Source organism: Ovis aries, chromosome 12 (genome assembly GCF_016772045.2).
Source record: "Ovis aries strain OAR_USU_Benz2616 breed Rambouillet chromosome 12, ARS-UI_Ramb_v3.0, whole genome shotgun sequence".
Classification (NCBI taxonomy): Eukaryota; Metazoa; Chordata; class Mammalia; order Artiodactyla; family Bovidae; genus Ovis; species Ovis aries.
Window position 1 is genome coordinate 49763352 of NC_056065.1, and position 19029 is coordinate 49782380.

At 55.4% G+C, this 19029-nt stretch overlaps 1 protein-coding gene across 3 annotated transcripts in view; it reads left to right on the forward strand.

Moving 5' to 3' along the window:
- The first annotated feature begins 181 nt into the window (after positions 1-181).
- MORN1 (MORN repeat containing 1) overlaps positions 182-19029 on the forward strand; it is a 48841-nt gene continuing 29993 nt past the window's right edge. For 2 of the 3 annotated variants that reach the window (XM_042257381.2, XM_042257382.2), the window contains exons 1-8: positions 182-342; positions 771-842; positions 1668-1766; positions 2275-2385; positions 3367-3457; positions 4053-4140; positions 12922-13018; positions 13973-14083. In XM_042257381.2, the coding sequence (XP_042113315.1) occupies positions 213-342; positions 771-842; positions 1668-1766; positions 2275-2385; positions 3367-3457; positions 4053-4140; positions 12922-13018; positions 13973-14083 (799 nt within the window). In that variant the 5' untranslated portion in view covers positions 182-212. The remainder of the gene's footprint in view (positions 343-770; positions 843-1667; positions 1767-2274; positions 2386-3366; positions 3458-4052; positions 4141-12921; positions 13019-13972; positions 14084-19029) is intronic. The other variant, XM_027975746.3, reaches the window with a different exon arrangement.

Genomic DNA, 19029 nt, shown 5'->3' on the forward strand with positions numbered 1-19029 from the left:
TTGGCTGGGTTGTCACGTCGGCGGAAGAGACGTAAGCGGCGGAAATTCGCCATGCTGCGCAAGCGCATTCGCGTCCTCTGGCTCCGGGCCCAGACAGTTCAGCTCCAGAACTTGGTAACGCCCAGGGACTGACTAGAGGCCACGCCCGCTCACAACCAACGAGCCAGTAGAGAAGAACTATGCAGTTGCTAAGGGAAACCTCTAGCGGCAAGATGGCGTTCGCCAGTGAGGGACGCGCGACCTCCTGCTTGCCGCGCCGGGAGCCTTCAGGGAGGCCACCGCGGGACGGTAACAGCCGACTACCCTACCGGGCCTCCGTTGGGAAGGGAGGGAGACGGACAGGTCCGGGCACTCGCTGAGCATCCCCGCACCTTCACTGCGAACCTAGCTCGCACCCCTGGGAGCTTGGTCGTCCCCAACTCAGGTGTCTGGGTGCCCACGGTATGGGCGGGGTCCCGGGCCCCGAGTAGCAAAACCGGCTGGGGCCTGGAGACCCAGTCGGGAGGAACTGAGTCGACCCTTGGTGACCCAGGGTGGCGGGGCGGGCGTCTCTGCATGGGTTGGGCGCTCAGCTTGTCTGCTGTATAAACGGATTAACAGGGAGAGTTGTGACCCAAACAGCCTTTGGGGAGCAGTGGGGGTGAGGCTCACTAAGAGGTGAAACGACAGACACCTAGAGAAGCCCCGGGATGGCCCCCACCTTGTGCATGCTGGTCGTCAGCCACGTCATCTGTACCTGGTGCTCACCTGGGTGTCCTTTCAACCTTCAGGTTATGGGATCTACGTTTATCCGAATTCTTTCTTTCGATATGAAGGAGAATGGAGAGGAGGCAAGAAACACGGTAAGGACAGGCTATGGCCTCTTGCTGTAGCCATTCCACTGACAGCACATGTCCCAGAGGAGCTGGGGCCACGTGAGTGCCTGCCACATCGGGCCCTCACTCGTGCGCATGAGGGGCCATCTGCAGAATGGGGGACCCAGATAGCCACCTTGGTGCTGATGAAAACTGTCTTTATTTTTTCCTTGAAGATGAAGAGGCTGACCATTTGAAAAAAAAAACAAGAGTCTAAATAGCAAGGAGAGCAAGTAGAAAGCGAGAGTCCCCTGGCGTCCACCCTAGAGGCAGACCTGGACTTTCCAAAGCTTACTGTCACAGTTGGATGCCTGTTTGGGGTTCTGTCTGCTCAAAGCCTCTGCAGATTTTTCTGCCAGAGGATTGATCTTTCAGTATTTTCTCATGAACTATTTGTGTATCAGTCGGCTGCCAGTGTATTTGGAACCTTTTGACTTTTATGGGAGTGTTTTTGCCACATGGGTGTTTCTCCCTTTTGTGCTGAAATCTGTGAGTCTCTTCCTGACCTGGACAAAGTGGTTCCTTCTTTTCAAAATGTATTTTTCAGTGTCACCTCGTGCTTTTCTCTTTCTCACCCTTTCTCTCTTCCCCCACCCCCACCTTCCCTCTGCACCTGCACTGACAGAGGCAAGATGGCCATCACGTGCTCTCTGAGGAGATCTAGGGGCAGGGTCCCTGAGCTTTTGATGGCCCGGACAGAACCAAATACAAAGACCTTGTGACCTGCTCTTCTCCCTGAGAAACAAGCCCAGCCACGCATGGCCCCAGCAGTCACTCCCAGCCACAGCCTAACATCACGATGTCTTTCACCAGGTCGGGGGAAGCTGCTGTTTAAAGATGGGAGTTACTACGAAGGTGACTTTGTGGATGGAGAGATCACAGGAGAGGGCTGTCGGCACTGGACACTGACAGGTCAGCTTGCCAGCCCTTCTTCCTGAACCCACCCTGCTGTGAGCTGCCCCTCCTTTCTGGATGCAGAAGACACTATGTCTAAACCTGAGGACCCCTGGCTCCCCAAAGGTGTCTCGTAGTGGCCTCGTGCCAGCTTGGGGTGGGATGGCCCCAGTGCTGCCTGCAGGACCTCAGACCCTCACAGGCAAGCGTTAAGTGGATTTTTGGTGGAAAGGAGTCTCACTCCACAGACTCTGGCCTGGAGGGGCCTCTGCTCCAGGCATACAGAGCACCCCCCACCCCCACTCCCCAAGAAGGTCCCTAAGAGAGCGGGAGAGGATTGTAGGTGATGGGACCATACCCACTCTGTCCCATCTCCCTCATCCACCAGCGTGAGCTGTGAGATAAACATATACCCTGCTCTGTGACCACAGCTGCCCAGGAGTCAGGTGAGAACTGGGTAATCATTACCCTGAGGCACTCAGGAAGTGGCTCTAACCCTAGTCACGGCTTTCTGCCTCCCATCCAGGGAACACCTACACTGGACAGTTTGTTCTCGGAGAGCCCCAGGGACACGGCATCATGAAGTACCAAGCCGGCGGACATTACGAAGGGGAGCTCTTCCGCGGCCTGAGAGAAGGTCGGGTGTCCGCAGGAAGGTGCAGGGTATGGGCTGTGGGGCAGACACTGTGGGGCCTTGGCCATAACCCTGCTGGGATTCTGACTCAGGGCCTAACGGCCTGGGCACCAGCATGTTCCCCTGTCCACTGAAGTTCAAAGTAAGGGGTTTACAGCAAGCCACCCAGACCTGGTGACTCAGGTCCCCGTTCTGTCCTTGCGCTCAATCCTGGGCTGGTCTGGCCTCAGCTGGGCAGGTCTTCTGGCCTCATGGAGTGTCGCAGCCCTTGAGCAGGCCTGTGGGGCTCCTGGGGTGAGAGGCTGATGGCCCCTCCTGATCCTCCACTCAGTTGTCGTCTCCACATCCTGCCAGGCTGAGCCAGTCAGGAGGCCACATGGAGGGGAACAGTGCCAGTCAGGAGGCCACCATGGAGGGGATCAGTGCTGGTCAGGAGGCCACATTGGTGGGGGGCCAGTGCGAGTGAGGCCCCGGGGAGTGAGGGGAGCGGCTACGCCCCCAGCAGCCCACCCCCTGCAAAAGTCCCCACCCCCTCCAAGGCCTCCCCGTGGAGTGTGGATGCGCTCCCCTCCCTGAGTGTCCAGATTCTGGAGACACCATGCCTACACTGGCAATTTCTCTGGTCTCTGGGTCCTTTGAGTAGATGGTAGAGGCCCAGGATGGCCACGTGTCCGCAGCATGAACTCACTCCTGCAAGCTGGCCTTGACTACCCCACAGCACCACCCGAGCGGGACAGCAGCATTTCAGCCTCTATTCTGGGGGACTGTGGCCCTTGAATGGCACCCCCACCCTCACTTGGGACCTTGAGAACTGAACCCAGAGCTGCTCCTGCTGCGTGCGGCTGCCCAGCTGTTCCAGATCAGATCTTGGGGCCAAGGGACCCCATGCAGCTCGGTCCCCGGGGGTGCCAGCGCTAGCTTTCCTCCAGACAATTCCCTCCCCTAAGGGAGGCACAAGGTGACCTCTGCTCTGGCCTTCTCCAGGACACGGGTGTCTGGTGGATGCAGATGGACAAGTGTACTGGGGGTCGTTTCACAACAACAAGCGGCACGGCCAAGGGCGGATGGTCTTCCGGTGAGTTCACTGGCCAGCGGGCCATCCCACCTCGAGCGCTTAGCCCTGAAAGGAGGGTCTATGTGCCTGGATGGGATTCTGTAATTTCTCTCTGTTATTGAACTTGGTTCTATGTGTGCTTAGTAGAAAAAATATCAATCTCCACCTTCCTTCTCCATCCCAAGAATAAAATATCTGGTAGGAAGGTGGAGGTTGGGGGAACGTAGAGTGGGGATGAGAGCGCACCCCCCAACCCAGGTTTCTCCTTCAGGCCTGTGGCTGGACATCTTCCAAATTCTGGGCAGTTTTCATGCAAAATCCTGCCCTGGGATTTGCAGGGTCCCTTCCTCCTTGCGCTTCCTTCCCCGTCATCCTCCCCAGTCTTCACACCTGGGACCCAGCAAGCAGGGCCGCCTGTCACTGCACCCTGCTGGGCACCCAGGCTGCCTGCCCATCCGCCAGATCCTGGCAAGGCCGTGGCTCACGCCATCTGTTCTGGGCCTATTTTTGCCTCAGTCCTGGGGACATGCGCTGGGGCCCAGCCGGGGAGCCGGTCTGCGTCAGTGCAGCCACCTGGCCTTCCCGGCCTGAGAGCAGCCTCTGCACTTGCCCCCAGGAATGGAGACGAGTACGAGGGCAACTGGGTCCAAGACCAGCGCCAGGGCCATGGGATGCTACGGCTCGTGGATGGCTCCACCTATGAGGTACTGGGGGCCCGCCAGCCAGTGTCCTCTGCCCTGGGCACCCCCAGGTACAGCCAGGTGTTGTCCTTCTGACCCCACGGGGTAGGGACGGCCCCTGTTCCCGTTTTGCTGATGAGAAGGCTGAGGTTCAGGGAACTTAAGTTCCGGCCACTCACACCTCTTCATCCGTTTGGTTCCTGATGTACCCTGTGACCAACACTGTCGCCTGTGGGAACACTGATGACGCCTTTTTAAGGGGACATGCCCGGGGGTCCCAGTGAGCCAACGATGTGGGGAAGCAAGCAAGGCCCTCCCCCTCCTCACAAACAGGGCTCTGTACCCCCTCCCCACATCATGGCAGCTGCCGCTCTCAGGTCGATGGGGTTTAGGTGCCATGAGGCCAAGAGGGGCGGGCACGTGGGAAGACCTTCTCTGTCCCCAGACTCCATCATCCTTGTGCTTCCTTGGCGCCAGCCCATGTGTCTGTCCGGGAGCCAGGATGTTGGCGCCCAGGATGTGTGTCCTGTCTAGTGGTTGGCTGGCAGGGACAGCCCAGCAGCCCACCCGGTAGAGGAGCCCCACTGGCTCTGCAGAGATGCCCAGGGTCAGAGCATGTCATGTGAGCCCGGCCTGAAGGATTGGAGAGGCTGCGCACGCAGATAGCATGGAAGGGCCCTGTGGGCAGAACAGGGCGAGACTGGGCTACCGGGCAGGAGGAAGCCTTCATGGCCTGAGTGGGGTGGGGGCAACAAGGCAGGAGGTCGGGGCAGTCTTACGTATAGGCCTTGGAGCCACAAGGGGTTGGAGTTTTATTCTAAGCATCATGGAAAGTGCTGGAAGAAGTTGGTGGCCTGATCCCGGTGTTTGAAAGGTCCCTCTGTTTCTCACTCATGAAAAGAGGTGATGGCGACCAGTGTAGGGTGTGGAACCAAACTTGGAGTGGTTTGGAGGTAAAGACATCAGACTGTTTGACAAGAGCAGAAGTGAGGATGTCCCCACATTGATGGCCCGGACATTGGACAGATGACAGTGATGCCTGAACCTGAACCAGGAGACAGGAGCCACACCAGCAATTGAAAATGTTAATGAGTGAAAGGGAAGAAGATACTGCAAGGGGTGGAAGCAAGAATATGGAAAAGGCAAATGTGAAACTGGCCCAGGAGGTGCCCCCAAAGGTGATGTTTTGGGACTGGCTTGGCTGCATCCTTGGGGCCAACCACCAGCCTGAGCACCTGGGAGACATGAGTGACTCGTGGCTGCAGCTTCAGGAGTGACCAAGCTGCCATCATTCTTGGCTGTGACAGGACGGCTGTGAACGCGTGGCCATGGCCGTGAGGCCCCTGGTGTCCTGGACACTCGCAGGGAAATGATGTGAGCTCAGGTCTGCGTTCAGCTCCACCGCAGCCCCAAGAGGCCCTCCTGTCTCATAGTCTTGGGGCTCAAATAGAATTTGATCATGTGGGTTGCAGGATTAGGTTGTGAGTTGAATTCACGTCTTTGCCAATTTTCTCATGTGCAAGTTAGAGCATAGTTTGGAAAGGAAGTCCCAGGAGACAAGGGAAAGCCCAGCGCCTCTGGAGACGCAGGCAGGCTGCGGCCACACTCCACCAGGCTGGGGAGCTGCCCGGGGCACCAGGCATGTGTGCAGGAAACCTGGGATGCAGAGGAGCTCACCAAGCACAAACCCCTGAGCCTGAGGGGTCAGGAGAGGGCACGCTGGAGCCCTAGGGAGCCCCCTTCCCCCAGCGTCCCTGCAGTGCCTGCCTAGGATGGCCCCAGCTGGCGATGGGACACGTTTCAGGGTCTGGCTCCCAAAGCACAGAGCTGGGCGAGGGGTGGATTTGGGGTTGAGAGGTGGTAAACTGGTAACTGACTGGGGCCGTTCCTGAGATGGAGTGGCCTGGCAGGGATCATGGAGTCCTACCCTGGCCACAAAACTCCCCGCAGCGTGCTCCCTGACGTGCTGGTAAAATAATGCTCTGCTCAAGAACCACCACCTCCGAGGCCCTGGTCCAGCGGCTGGCTGCTCCCGGGATGTTGTGTCCACACAGCTGCCGGCTGAGGCCTGGGCTGCAGCAGTTGACAGTCTGCACTGGAGCCTGTTTGTAGAGGCCGCTGTGACCCAGCCACAGCTTTGTCTCTTCTCTCCAGGGGGATGTCTGTCCATCCTCACGGAGCCCTTTAGGGCTCCCCCTGGGCAGCCACAGCCTGAGTTCTGCAGAGCTGCTGTGGAAGAAACACAGGGGGACCCAGGAGAACCCCCATGGCGTCCACACCTCTTGGGCTGGCGACCAAGGGACCACAGCGCCCTGCGCTGTCATGAGGGCCTCGCTGACTCTCACCACCCGACTCAGAGACGAGGAGGTCTCCCAACCAGGGGGTGGCAGAGACCCCACCTTCTTCCAGAGAGCCCCATAAAACTTCGCCCCCACCTCCACCCCACCGGCCCTGCCCCCAGAGGCTCTGCGGGTGCCTTCAGGGCTATCCTGGTTTCCCCCTCTATGCCTCCCTTGCAGGTCTCAGCTCAGCTGCCCACCCCACCGCCCTCCACCAGGGGGCAGCCCAGCCCTGCCGGCCGCTGTCCCCACAAGGGCTGCCCTGGTGTGGAGCTGGGCTCTGGGCTGGATGTCAGATGGAAAAGGTAGAGCACCAGGAGGCGGCAGCCCCATCCCCACCCCTCCACCCCTGGGCGCTTTACAGGAGAACAAGAGTCCTTCTCCAGGATTTGAACTCTTCACCTGTGTTCCCATTGCTTAGCAGTGCCCAGCCTCAGGGCCTCGTGCTCCGGTGACCTGCCCTCCGCCCAGGCCCTGAGCGCCTGAATGGTCAGGAAGTGCCACCTGCCCTCCACCCCCCACCATGGTCACAGCCCCCACCGGGGCAGACACCCAGGCCCTCAGGCCGCCTTTGCAAACGGCTTCCTGACACCGTGGACACAGGCCAGGCCCGCTCACTCAGGGTTGCGGGGTCAGGGCTGGTGGGAGGACAGGCCCGCATAGACGTGGGCTCCGGGTCTCAGTGCCCAGCTCTGAGCTGTAGGGCTGCCTGCTGGTCTGACCTCTGGGCGTGGGGGTCACCCGGCAGAGGTGGACTGGCCACAGGGAGCTGGCGCACACTGATGGACATGCAGCCTGTCCCCACCTTGGCATCTTCCTGTGAGTGACGCTGCTGTGAGCCTGTCCTGTTCCCGACTCCCCTGAGAACAGTGCACTTGCTGGGTCACATGGTAATTCTTTTTGTAACTTTGAGACTCACACCATTTTCCATCCCCACGGGCAGCACCGGTGTTCCAATTCCCCCACATCCTCTCGATGCTTGTGTTTTCTGTTTTCTAAACAACCTGGGTGCCGGCCATCAGCCCTACCAATACGGTGATCAGGAGGTGAGCCTCGTCCACTGTAGCCGTGGCCTCTGCTTGCCTGTCTGGCCTCTGCCGAACCCTCCTGGGGGACTCCCTGCGCTCGCCTCTCTGGGGTACATCCTGAGGCCGGCCCCAGGTACAGCCGTTCCCTGCTTGAAGCACGTGCTCATTATCTAGGGATGTATGAGATGCCTCATGTGGTGGGTGGGGGTTCCTCTACCTTTTGACTTCCAACCTCACAGTCTTTGCCCCAAAGTGAGGCCCAGGCCTCCTCGGACTGCACCCTCCTCAGCATTCCATTGCTCCAGAAAGCCATTCTGGGCTCCCCTCACCACAGCCCCCCCCCCCCCCCCCCCCCCCCCCCCCCCCCCAGTGTACTGCTCTTTATCTCTCCTGCAGTGATTTGATTTCCCAGAAGACAGACAGTTTGTCTTCTGTGGGTGTTTTTGTGTCAGAGCCGCAACCCACCCCCTGCCAAATTCCCTGCCCCTGCCTCTTCCAGCAGCCCAGCCCATCCAATGGGAAAATATCCAGTGTGGAGAGCAGGAAGGCCCAGGAGAAGGGCGGCCAGAGCCCTGGCGTCACTGCACAAGGGCCCCCGCTGCCTTCTCCCCAGGGCCTCCTGAAGCCGAGCTTCTCGGGGAAACTTTTAAAAAATTAGTTCTAGAAAAATCTTATCCCTGAAAATCGATGCAGTAAATCTGTTACAAAGTGAGAACAATGAATCCCAAACCCAAACTGACTCCCACTGCCTTGCAGTGGGGCCAGGCAGGCAGTCAGGCTGGGTGGCCATAGTTTGCAGCAGCCAGGTCATCTGATCCATCCTGGGGCCTGAGGGTGTGTCTGGCATGAGCCAGACTCTGTGCTGCTCTCCTGCCGAGGGAGGTGGGGACACACATGCCCAGCAGCAGCAAGCTCATCACTTCTTCTGAGGATGTGGCATGGGCTGGTGACCCCCAGGAGCACCAGGCAGCCCCTGGGGGAGAGGCGTCCTTGGGGCCACCTCTGTGGAGCGCAGGGAACAATCGTTGGCCACGGAGGGTGAGCGCATGCCAGGCAGAGGGGATCTAGGCTTGCTGTCCGGCCTTGGGTGCAGTGCACATGGATCATTCCTACCTGTGCAACAGTAGCACATGGTTCCACCAGCTTCCGTCCGTCCCCCGGGCACCTCCGTGCGCGTTGGCTGCGTTTCTCTTGTTGGCTTTCCTGGGGGAGGCCTGCTGGTCAGTGCACCTGCTCATTGCACAGAGCAGGTGGTGGCGTTGTGCGCATCCTCACCTGCTTCTCACCTGTGCATCCGCAGGCATGCCAGGGTCCTGAGTGCCCAGCCAGAGGTCAGTCTAGGAATGGAGGCCCTGACCCCAGGAGCACCGTGAGAGGTATCAGCCAGTTGTAGCATCGCCAGCGGAGGGGCCTGGGCTGCCAGAGTGGAACCCGCACCACCCTGCCTGCCAGGGTGAGGAGGGTAGACACAGACGGACCCACAGAGGCAGCTTGTCTTTGCAGCAGCAGAACTTGTCATACTTTGAAACCCTAGGAACTTTGACCAGGATCATGGTGGCCAAAGGTGATGCCTTAAGAAAGTGAGGGGCCTTGTGTCTGCTGAGACTGACGGTGGTGGCAGGGCCACCAACACTGGCCTGTGTGGTCACTGTGGCCCCAGCATGTCACCTCGAAATCTGGAGGCCCCAGCCCCTGCAGCCACAGGCTCAGGCAGGTGACTCGGGCCATGCCCCTGCCTGGTCTGGGAGCCAAGGCCTCAGGAAAGCCCCCACCTGCTCCAGGAGTGAGTTTGGTGACAGTGGGGGCCGCCCCCTCCAGACTGCTCATGCCATTGAGGCAAGTATTGCAGAGCTGGGCCCTGGCCCTGCTGGTGTGTTGTCAAGACCCCAGTGCCCTGGAGAGACCTGGAGGTGAAGAAAAGACCCAGGAGGGTGGCCTTCTGACCAGGGCAGAGATTCAGAGTGTGCCTGAGAGTGCCGACAATGCAAGAGAGGACAACACAGCCACAAAAGCAATTCTAGGAAAACCACCAGCACTTTCCCCGGGAAGGAAAAATAGTGTCGGTTAACTAGAAAATGGAAGGCTTTCTTATCTCTCCTTGCTTGAACTGTGGTGTTGGAGAAGTCCCTTGGACTGCAAGAAGATCAAACCAGTCCATCCTAAAGGAAATCAGTCCTGAATATTCAGTGTAAGGACTGATGCTTAAGCTGAAACTCCCAATACTTTGGCCACCTAATACGAAGAACTGACTTATTTGAAAAGACCCTGATGCTGGGAAAGATTGAAGGCAGGAGGAGAAGGGGATTCAGCTCCTCAAGTGAAAGGCCAGGGAAGGAGTTATGAACATGTACATCCCCATCCTGCAGTTGAGAGGCCCTGGGCCCCCCAGCAACCATCTGCCACAAGGTGTGGCTCACTTACCCTGGCGACCATCTCCTTCTGTGTCCCCTGTCCCGTCCTGTGTCCTAACGGGGGCCCCATGCCCCTCTGGCTCTATGTCTGTCATGGAAGAGCCCTGTATGGCCCTGTCATCCTCACTTCCTCCCTGCCCCTCGCTAGCATGCATGGGTCCTCACCTGGACCTGGGGCAGGGGGAACTGGCCGCCTCTGTGAGACGGGTCAACCCACGTTTGTTCCTGCCTGGGAGCATTTTGGCTGACTGAGAAGGGGCAGAATTTTCAAAGGCGTGATTGATAACAGTAATTAAATTTTACACTGTTGCATTAGTTTCATTGCTGGGGTCTATCTGTAGCGAGTTCTTTGTCGAAGCCTAAGCTGGTGGGAAAGGAGAGGGGCCCACATTCCAGGAGCGTGATTAAATGGCTGGTCAAGGGTCGGGAAGGACCCTGGTGACAAGTAGATAGCAAGCACTGGACAGAGACCTCACAGGGAGCTGATCCTGCTGACACCCAGTGCGGGGCTCCTGATCTGACGGGCAGGTTCACAGCCTGTCCGCTTGGCAGTCTGTGTGCCCCCGGCCGCCCTCCAAGGTGCTGCGTGCTGGATTTGTCTGCATCTGCTTCTGGCTGAGCCCAAGGTTCTGCCTTCATACTTGTGAAAACCCACATCTCATCTCAGGCCCCGCCCCCCACCCCCCCAGCCCCGTAGTTGAGTAGTTGAGTGGCCCTGGGCTCATAGCACTGTCAGAGTGTCAGCATGCGCGCATCCCTGACCTGGTTGCCTCAGGAGGCCTCTGAGGGAAGTGTGATCCCTGCCACCAGGAAGCTCGTGTCCTGACCAGACAGACAGGCCATGGCCACGATGGGGAGGGAAGGGAGGAGCCAACGGGCACAGAACTTGGCCTCCCATGGCAGTAAGATTTGGGGTCACATGATGCAGACCCTCGGAGGGGAGGCCTGGGCAGTCACATGAGGGAAGGGCCATGCACACTGAGCTCCCTTCCTCCAGCTTTCCGCAACTGGACTCCCAGCCTCCCACCTGCCCCTGGACATCCTCTGCACGTGGCCCGGCTCTGGGGGCCTGGCATCCAGCCCAGCAGGGCGGGGGGAGGGGAGGTGACCCCAGCAACACTGCGCGGGATGAGGATGAGGCCCACGGCCACCCAGGCAATCAGCACTCACCCCGGCGTAAAGTGAGCACAGCCCCTGCCATGGAAATGAGGCGAAGGGCAGTGTGGCCCCACAGGAGGGCTTTGTCTATGAAGGCGGCCACCCTTCCCGGGGCCATAGACCAGACTGCATCCCTTTAGACCGTCTGCTGATGCCCAAGCCTGGGGCCTGAGCCAGGGTGGCTTCTGTTCCCCAGCGCGGAGCCGCAGAAGAGGGCGTGGACATCAAAGCAGAAGGGCTGAGGGGGTGGGGCGAGGGCAACAAGTTCACTTTGGCTTGTCAGAGGTCTGTGTCTGACCAGCTAGGAGTCCTGCTTCCCAAGTGTGAGCTGGTGATTTGTCAGGTCTGGGGACGGTGTCCTGAGCAAGGGAAGCAGAGTGTCCCAGTGACTTTTTCGCCCACGAGTGTCACCACCAACCCCAGCCAACAGACTGCTGGGGCTCGAGCAGGGGAAAGGTCTGGTGCCCACATTAACCTGCCCCACATACCTGGGGGGCCACCCTGCAGTCCCAGGGCTATCCCCACCCCAACTAAGGGACAGCAGCCCAGCTCAGGCACACACCTGCCAGCACAGGGCATGGTGCAATGATGCACGCAGACGCACGATACAGAAGCCTGCGTGCATGCACGTGTGTGCACAGGAGTCCTTCCTAGGAGCAGGCGTCAAGCCCAGCAGATGCTGCTCAGAGGCCATGCCATTTCCAGGGATGGTCAGCAGGCAACTCTGGGGCTCCCCACCCCTAGCCTGGTTGGCAGCAGGTACCCACCTGCTATGATACCTGAGGCATCACCCCCACTTTAGCCTGGCCGGCTGCCTGCAGATGTGAGCTGCGTCTTAAGGGATGCAATACAATGACTGTCAGGTCATCAAGCCGGCCCTGAGCTTTCTGGGAACGTGGCCCACAGCAGTCTTCGGAAGACCCCAGTCACTATCTGGCTGGCTTTGCCCTCTGGGTGTGGAGGCTGAAGGGACGAGGCTGCCCCTCAGCTCCAGGAGAGCCAGGCCTCTGCCCACCTTCCACCCAGCTGGCTACCTGGCTCCTGAAGCCATGGGCTGACCTACTGGGTGCCACAGTTGTCCGATGCCCCGGCTGGAGGGCGAGCCATGGCCGTGCCCTTCCCATCAACTCACAGTGAGATTGCAGTGGCCGCGTGTTCAAAACAGCCTTGGAACCTCCTCCCCCAGGTCTGGGGGCATCTGAGCTCTTTTGGGCTGCAGCCTTCAGGGGCCATTCCCACCTACTAGTCCCTCCCTAGGGCCAAGAGTGCCTGCTGCAGGGCCCAGCTGCTGGGTGGCCTCAGAGGGCAGACCACGAAAGTGGGAGCCTAGTCAGCTTCTGCACCAAACATGCCTTCTTCTAACAGAAGCAATTCATAGTCAGTAAAACACCATTAAGATCTCGACTTTCCATGAAAATAATCTTCCTGCTATTTTCCATCCTTCTTCCACTCTGTCGTGTATATTGGTTACAAAGCAGGCTTGTTAAGGGGGCAGCAGGGCTGCGGTGTGCATGAGCTGGCATTGCCCAGGTGGGCTGTGCGGGTTCACGCTGAGCTTTTAATTGGCCCTTTCATCATCAAGGAATCAGCCAGAGCGCTTGGCTCCACCACACCACAGGCCTCCCGTGATCCTCTGCACAAATGCAGTGTCTTTGGACTAAAAGCATTTTGTGCTGTAAAGTATTTGGAGCCATATTTTGTTTGCATTTTGCATTCAGGCCATTGTCCCTAAACTCCCAATTCACAGGGGAGTGCACTGTGAGGAGCAAATTGGGTCCCCCTCAGCCTGTGTCCCCGGGGGCCCCTGAAACCTGGAGGGCAAAGTGTCCCCAGGGCCCAGCCCGCCTGAGCCCACGGTTCTCTCCACAGGGACAGTGGCACAGTGGCGTGTTCAGTGGACAGGGCAGCATGGCCCACTGCTCCGGGGTCATCTACCGAGGGATATGGATCAACGGTCACCCCATGGGTAGGTGCCCTGGCTTTGCTCCTGGCCTCACAGGGTCCTCCCAGGGGTCACATCTGGGTCAGGCCATGTCCTCTCCTGGTTGGCACTGGACAGCTTCATGGGAGGGATGGACCAGGGGGCTGGGATGAAGAGGGATCTACAATCCCCTTTTGAGAAATTCATGCTCTGTGTGGTCTCACTGGACTCAAGACGCACAGAGGCCCCTGGACTCTGGAGCCACATGGTCCTGCGAGCAGGCCTCCCAGTCACAGGGTCTGCCAGTCTTGGACTCTCCCAGCCTCAGGGCTCTGGCTGCCTGGCCCCCTACCTGGTCTCCATCCTGCCCCTACCCTGTGCTCTCTGCACTGCATGTGACCTCAGGTGGCCTGTGGCCTGCCAGGTTCTCTGCTGGGGCCTCCCCTCACCCTGAATTGCCCCCTGGGCATGTGTGAGGACCTTCTGTTAGCCTCCAGAGCTAGGGCACCACTCTAGGGGTCAGTCTGGCCAGGAACTGAAGTCCCTGATCAGAACCTTGGTACCAGATCCATGAGTGCAGCTGCTGACTCGGAGCTGCAGGCACGCCTCTGGCCAGGCCGGCTTCCAGGCAGGTGGTCGCAGCCTCGTCCAGCGCATGTCAGGTCATGGACTCAGACACAATGAAGGCAGAGCCCGGTCAGAACGGTGGGCAGGAGGCCGTGAGCACCAGACACTGCTGGGTGGTCACCTGCACTCAGCGGTCCCTTCTGCCCTGCCCTTCCCCAACGCCATCAGGTGGGTTCAGAGCTGACCCTCAGGATAGGATTCATGGCATCCATGACAAACCCCAGCCCTGACGGCCGAGCCATCCACACCCCCCTCACCCGGGTGCCCTAGGGATGGGGCTGAGCACCTGCTTAGGGCAAGTGGGGTGCTGATGCAGACCAGGAGTCCCCCCCCCCCCCCCCCCCACACACACGTGTGCTCTGTTCTCTGCAGCACAAGCCACGAGGATCGCAATTTTGGGTCCAGAGGTGATGGACATAGTCCAAGGGTCTTCCCTCACGTTGACCATTCAGCTGCAGCAGGACAATGGGGAAGTGGCCACAAGTAAGTGTCTCTAGGAAGACAGCGAGCTCTTCAGAAAGACGAGCAGCTGTCGGCTTGGGAGACGAGATGCCGCAGGTGTCTCCTAGCATCGGAGCTCTGCCAAGCTGCCCCCGTTTTTGAGTTCTTGCTGCTGGGGCCCTGGCAGAAAGGGTGGCAGGGTGCGAGCCTCCAGCTGGCGGGAAGCAGCCAGCCATATGAGGCCTGCGTGTGCATGTGAGCACGAGGGCTCCATGCGTGCCTCCATGTGAGCGCATGGGCTCTGTGCATGCCCGTGTGTGTATGAATACATGGGCTCCATGCATGCCTCCGTGTGTGTGTGTGAGCATGTGGGCTTTGTGTGTGTGAATGCCTGGGCTCTCTGTGTGCCTCCACGTGCAGGTATGTGAGCATGTGGACTCTGTGTGTGAGCACGTGTGCACATGTGTGTGAGCATATGCACGTGTGTATGCATGTGTGTGTGCACATGGGCAGCCCTCCCTGGTGCTCACTCAGAGTCAGCGGATGGGGAGGTTGCAAGAGGGCAGGGCCAGCCCTTCAGCCTGCCAAGAGGAGGGCTTCTCTTGCTCTTCCTGGGGTAACCAAGGTGGACAGGCTGTGATTAGACGCTTGGTCAGCCCTGCGGCCGAGCAAAGGGGCCACCAAGCTTCTCACCCCATGAGCAGAGCAGACCCCAGAGGGCAGAGGGACAGGGCAGGACCACCAGGGATAATCACTACTGGTTCACCTCGGCTCTGCAGCTCTGTGAGGAAACTTGGTGTGTAGCATAAATCAAGTATATTTAGTCACAATTGGTTTATTTTAACAGCTTCATCACAGTGTCACTTACATACCATAAAACTCATCTATATTCGGTGAGCCAACGATTCGTAGTAAACTTGCAGAGTTGGGCCACCATCACCACACCCATTCTGCTTTAGAGCATTTCCTTCTGCCCAGAGAGACCCCTGGCTCCCGCCCCATGCCTACCCTCCACCCTGGGCACCACCAATGTCCGTTCCCAGAAGCTGCTCATGGATGGGATCCTGCCTGTGGCCACGCTCTGCCCCTCAGCCCACCCATGCAGCCCTGCTCGCCCCCCTCCATGGGCTGCACACCTCTGATCCTGTGTCCCCAGGGGCCGGTCCTGTCCTGGGTGCTTGGCTGCAGTGGACATTTGTGTGCAGGGCCTGGTGTAAACATGTTTCATTTCTCTCAGGCACACATTCATAAGTAGACTTGCTGGGTCATGTGGCAGGTTGGCGTTTGCATTTCTAAGGAGACAGCCAAATGGTTTTCTGAAGTGGCGGTACCATTTTACAATCCCATCAGCAACATATGAGATTCTGATTTCTCCACATCCTCACCAGGGAGTGGCCATCCTCAGGGTGTCCAGAGGCACCTCCTCACAGTTTTGATCTGTGTTAACCCAAAACTAATGATGTTGAGCAGCTCTTCATGTGCATATTGGCCATTTGTACATCTTCACAGAGAAATGTTTATTCATGTATTTCACCCAGTTTTTTAAAAAATTAAGTGGTTCGTCTTTTTACTTGTATACAAGTTCTATATGTGTTCTGGATATGAGTCCTTTGTCACATGTATCTTTGCAGATATTTTCTTTCAGTGTGACCTTGTTGTTGTTGTTGTTGAGTTGCTCAGTCGTGTCCCACTCTTTGTGACCCCATGGACTGCAGCACACCAGGCTCCCCTGTCCTCCACTATCTCCCGGAGTTTGCTCAAATTCACGTCCATTGAGTCGGTGATGCCATCCAACCATCTCATCCTCTGCCGCCCTCTTCTTCTTTGGTTAATGTTGTCTTTTAATGTTCAAAGTTTTTAAAGTTCTTTTTTTTTGTTTTTGCCATACAGTCTGTGGGATCTTACTTAGTTCCCCAACCAGGGATCAAACCCATGCCCCTTAGAGTGGAAGCGCAGAGTCCTAACCACTGTACTGCCGGAGAAGTCACCAAAGTTTGAAAATTCTGATGAAGCCCAGTTTGTCAATTTCTTCTTTTATCGACTACGGTCTTAGTCATGCATCTGAGGATTCTTAACCCAAGTTTACAGAGATTTTTCTTCTCTTTTCTTTTACAACTTTGGCTCAAGTTAATTTTCATGGATCAGATAAAAGTCTAAATTCATCTTTTCTCACGAGGATTCCAGCTATCCCAGTGCCGTGTGTTGAAAAGACTGTCCTTTCCCCACAGAATTGCCTGAGCACCTTGGTCAGAAGTGACTTGACTATAAGCGTAAAGGTTTACACGTGGATGGATGTCAGTTCCACTCCATCGATCAATATGTCTGTCCTTATACCATAGCCTTCCAGTTAGCTTTGAAGGGCTTTCCCAGAGGCTCAGCAGTTAAAAAAAATCTGCCTGCCGATTCAGGAGACACAAGATCGATCCCTGGGTCAGGAAGATCCCCTGGAGAAGGGAATGGCTACCCACTCCAGTATTCTAGCCTGGGAAATCCCATGGACAGAGAAGCCTGGTGAGCCACAGTCCATAAGGTGGCAGAGTCAGACACGCCTGAGCATCTGAGTGAGCACACAGCACGTGCTTTGAAATTGGAGATTCCTCCAGCCTTTACTTCTGTTTCAGAATTGTTTTGGCTATCCTGGGACCTTCATATTTCTGTATGAATAGCTGTATGAAATTGTCAATTTTTGCCCCAAAAAAGGGAAAAAAACAAGCCTGCCTTCTTTGGGATTCTGTCAGGGATGAGTTGAACAAGCTGAGAGAAGCTGACTCTTCTGATTGACCTTGAAACATCCCTTCATCTATTTATCTTCAGGCTCATCAATGTTAGTATTTTTCAGTGTGCAAGTCTCGCTTTTTTGTTAAACTTATTAATAAATGATTAATAATTTGCATAGGAACCTGGATTGTTTGGTCCATCAATCAAGGTAAATTGGAGTGGTAAATCAAGTGGTCAACATCTTAGGAATCCATGAACTAAAATGGGTGGGAATTTAATTCAGATGACCGTTATATCTACTACTACTGTGAGCAAGAATCCCTTGGAAGAAATGGAGTGCACTCATAGTCAACAAAAGAGTCTGAAATACAGTGGACACAACCCCTAAAACAACAGAATGGTCTTGGTTCATTTCCAAGGCAAACCATTCAACATCTCAGTAATCCAAGTCTATGCTCCAACCACTAATGCTGAAGAAGCTGAAGTTGAACGGTTCTGTGATGACCTACAAGACCTTCTAGAACTAACACCAAGAAAAAGATGTCCTTTTCATCATAGGGGACTGGAATGCAAAAGTAGGAAGTCAAGAGATACCTAGAGTAGCAGGCAGGTTTGGCCTTGGAGTACAAAATGAATCAGGGCAAAGGCTAACAGAATTTTGTCAAGAAAACACACTGGTCATAGCAGTCTTTTCCACCAACATAAGAGACAGCTCTACACATGGATATCACCAGATGGTAAATACCAAAATCAGATTGGTTATGTTCTTTGCAGCTGAAGGTGGAGAAGCTCTGTAGTCAGCAAAAAACAAGTTTGAGCAAACCCAGGAGATGGTGAAAGGGAAGGCTAGCATGCCACAGTCCATGCAGTTTCAGAGTCAGATACGACTTAGCAGCTGAGCAACAACAAAATGCATCATTATTCAGTTATAGTTTATTGATACATTTGTTATTTCCTTTTGTGTTATTACAAATGGAATTGTTTTGTTACCTTCACTTCAGAAATCGCAAGACTACAGCTGATTTATGAATGTTTTGTAACCTTGCTGAGCTTGTTTGTTCTAACTTTTTCTGAGGATTTCTTAGGATTTTCTGTACAAAGGATCATGTCATCTACAAATAAATACGATTTGCTTTTCTTCCTTTTCATTCCCACCAGCAATGGCTGAGGGCTTCAGCTGCTCCACCTCCTCACCAGCACCAGTTACTCTGTTTTTCTGCTTGTAGTTGTCCTGGTGTCTCACTGTGGTTTTGACTTGCGTTTCCCTAACAAGTAATGATGTGTGCAGCATCTTTTTATGCACTTGCTGGCCATCTGTAGATCTTCTCTGGATAAAAATCCATTCAGATCCTTTGCCCATTAAAACTCTGGGCAACTTGTCTTTTTATTCTGAGTAATCCAGAATTCCAGAATTCTGGATACAAGCGCCGTATCAGATATCTGATTTGCAGATTTTTTTTTTCCTGTTTTGTGGGTTGTCATGCAGTTTCTTGACTGTTTCCTTTGAACACAAAAGTTTAAATTTTGGTGAAGTTCAGTTTATTTTTATTTCCCTTGTTGCTTGTACTTTTGGTGTCATATCTAAGAAGACTGCCTAACCGAGTCATGAAGTTTTATTCCTCCGTTTTCTTCTAAGAATTTTATATTTTTAGCTCTTACATTTAGCCTAATGTCTATTTGGAGTTAACCTTTGTGTATGGTGTGAGGCAGGGGTCCAGCTTCATCCTCTTTTGCAAGTGGATGTCCAGTTGTCCCAGCTTCGTTTGTTAAAAGACTATCCTTTCCTCTCTTCCCCCCTTGAATTACCTGGGCGTTCAGTTTGCTACATTTTGTTTCAAATATTTGCATGTCTGTTCATAAGGAAATTGGTCTTGATTTTTTTTTTTCATTGTGTTGTCTTTGTCTGGTTTTGGTATCAGGATATTGCCAACCTCATAACGTAAGTTGGGGAAATTCCCTCCTCTTTAATTTCCTGGGAGTTTGTGTCGAATTAATACTGTTTCTTAAATATTTGTAGAATTTAATACGAAGCCGACCTGGGCCTGGAGATTTCTCTGGGGGAAGATTTTTAACTACTAATCCCATTTCCCTTGTATATAAGCCTATTTAGGTTAGCTTGGTGTTTTGTGTCTTCTAAGTTGTCCGATTTCTTGAATGTTCATGACATTCCCTTGCTCCCTGCTTAATGAACTAATATCACCTCTCTTGTTCCTAATATGGATTACGGGTGTCTTCTCTCTTTTTTCTTTTCCTGAATAGTGTAGTGAGAT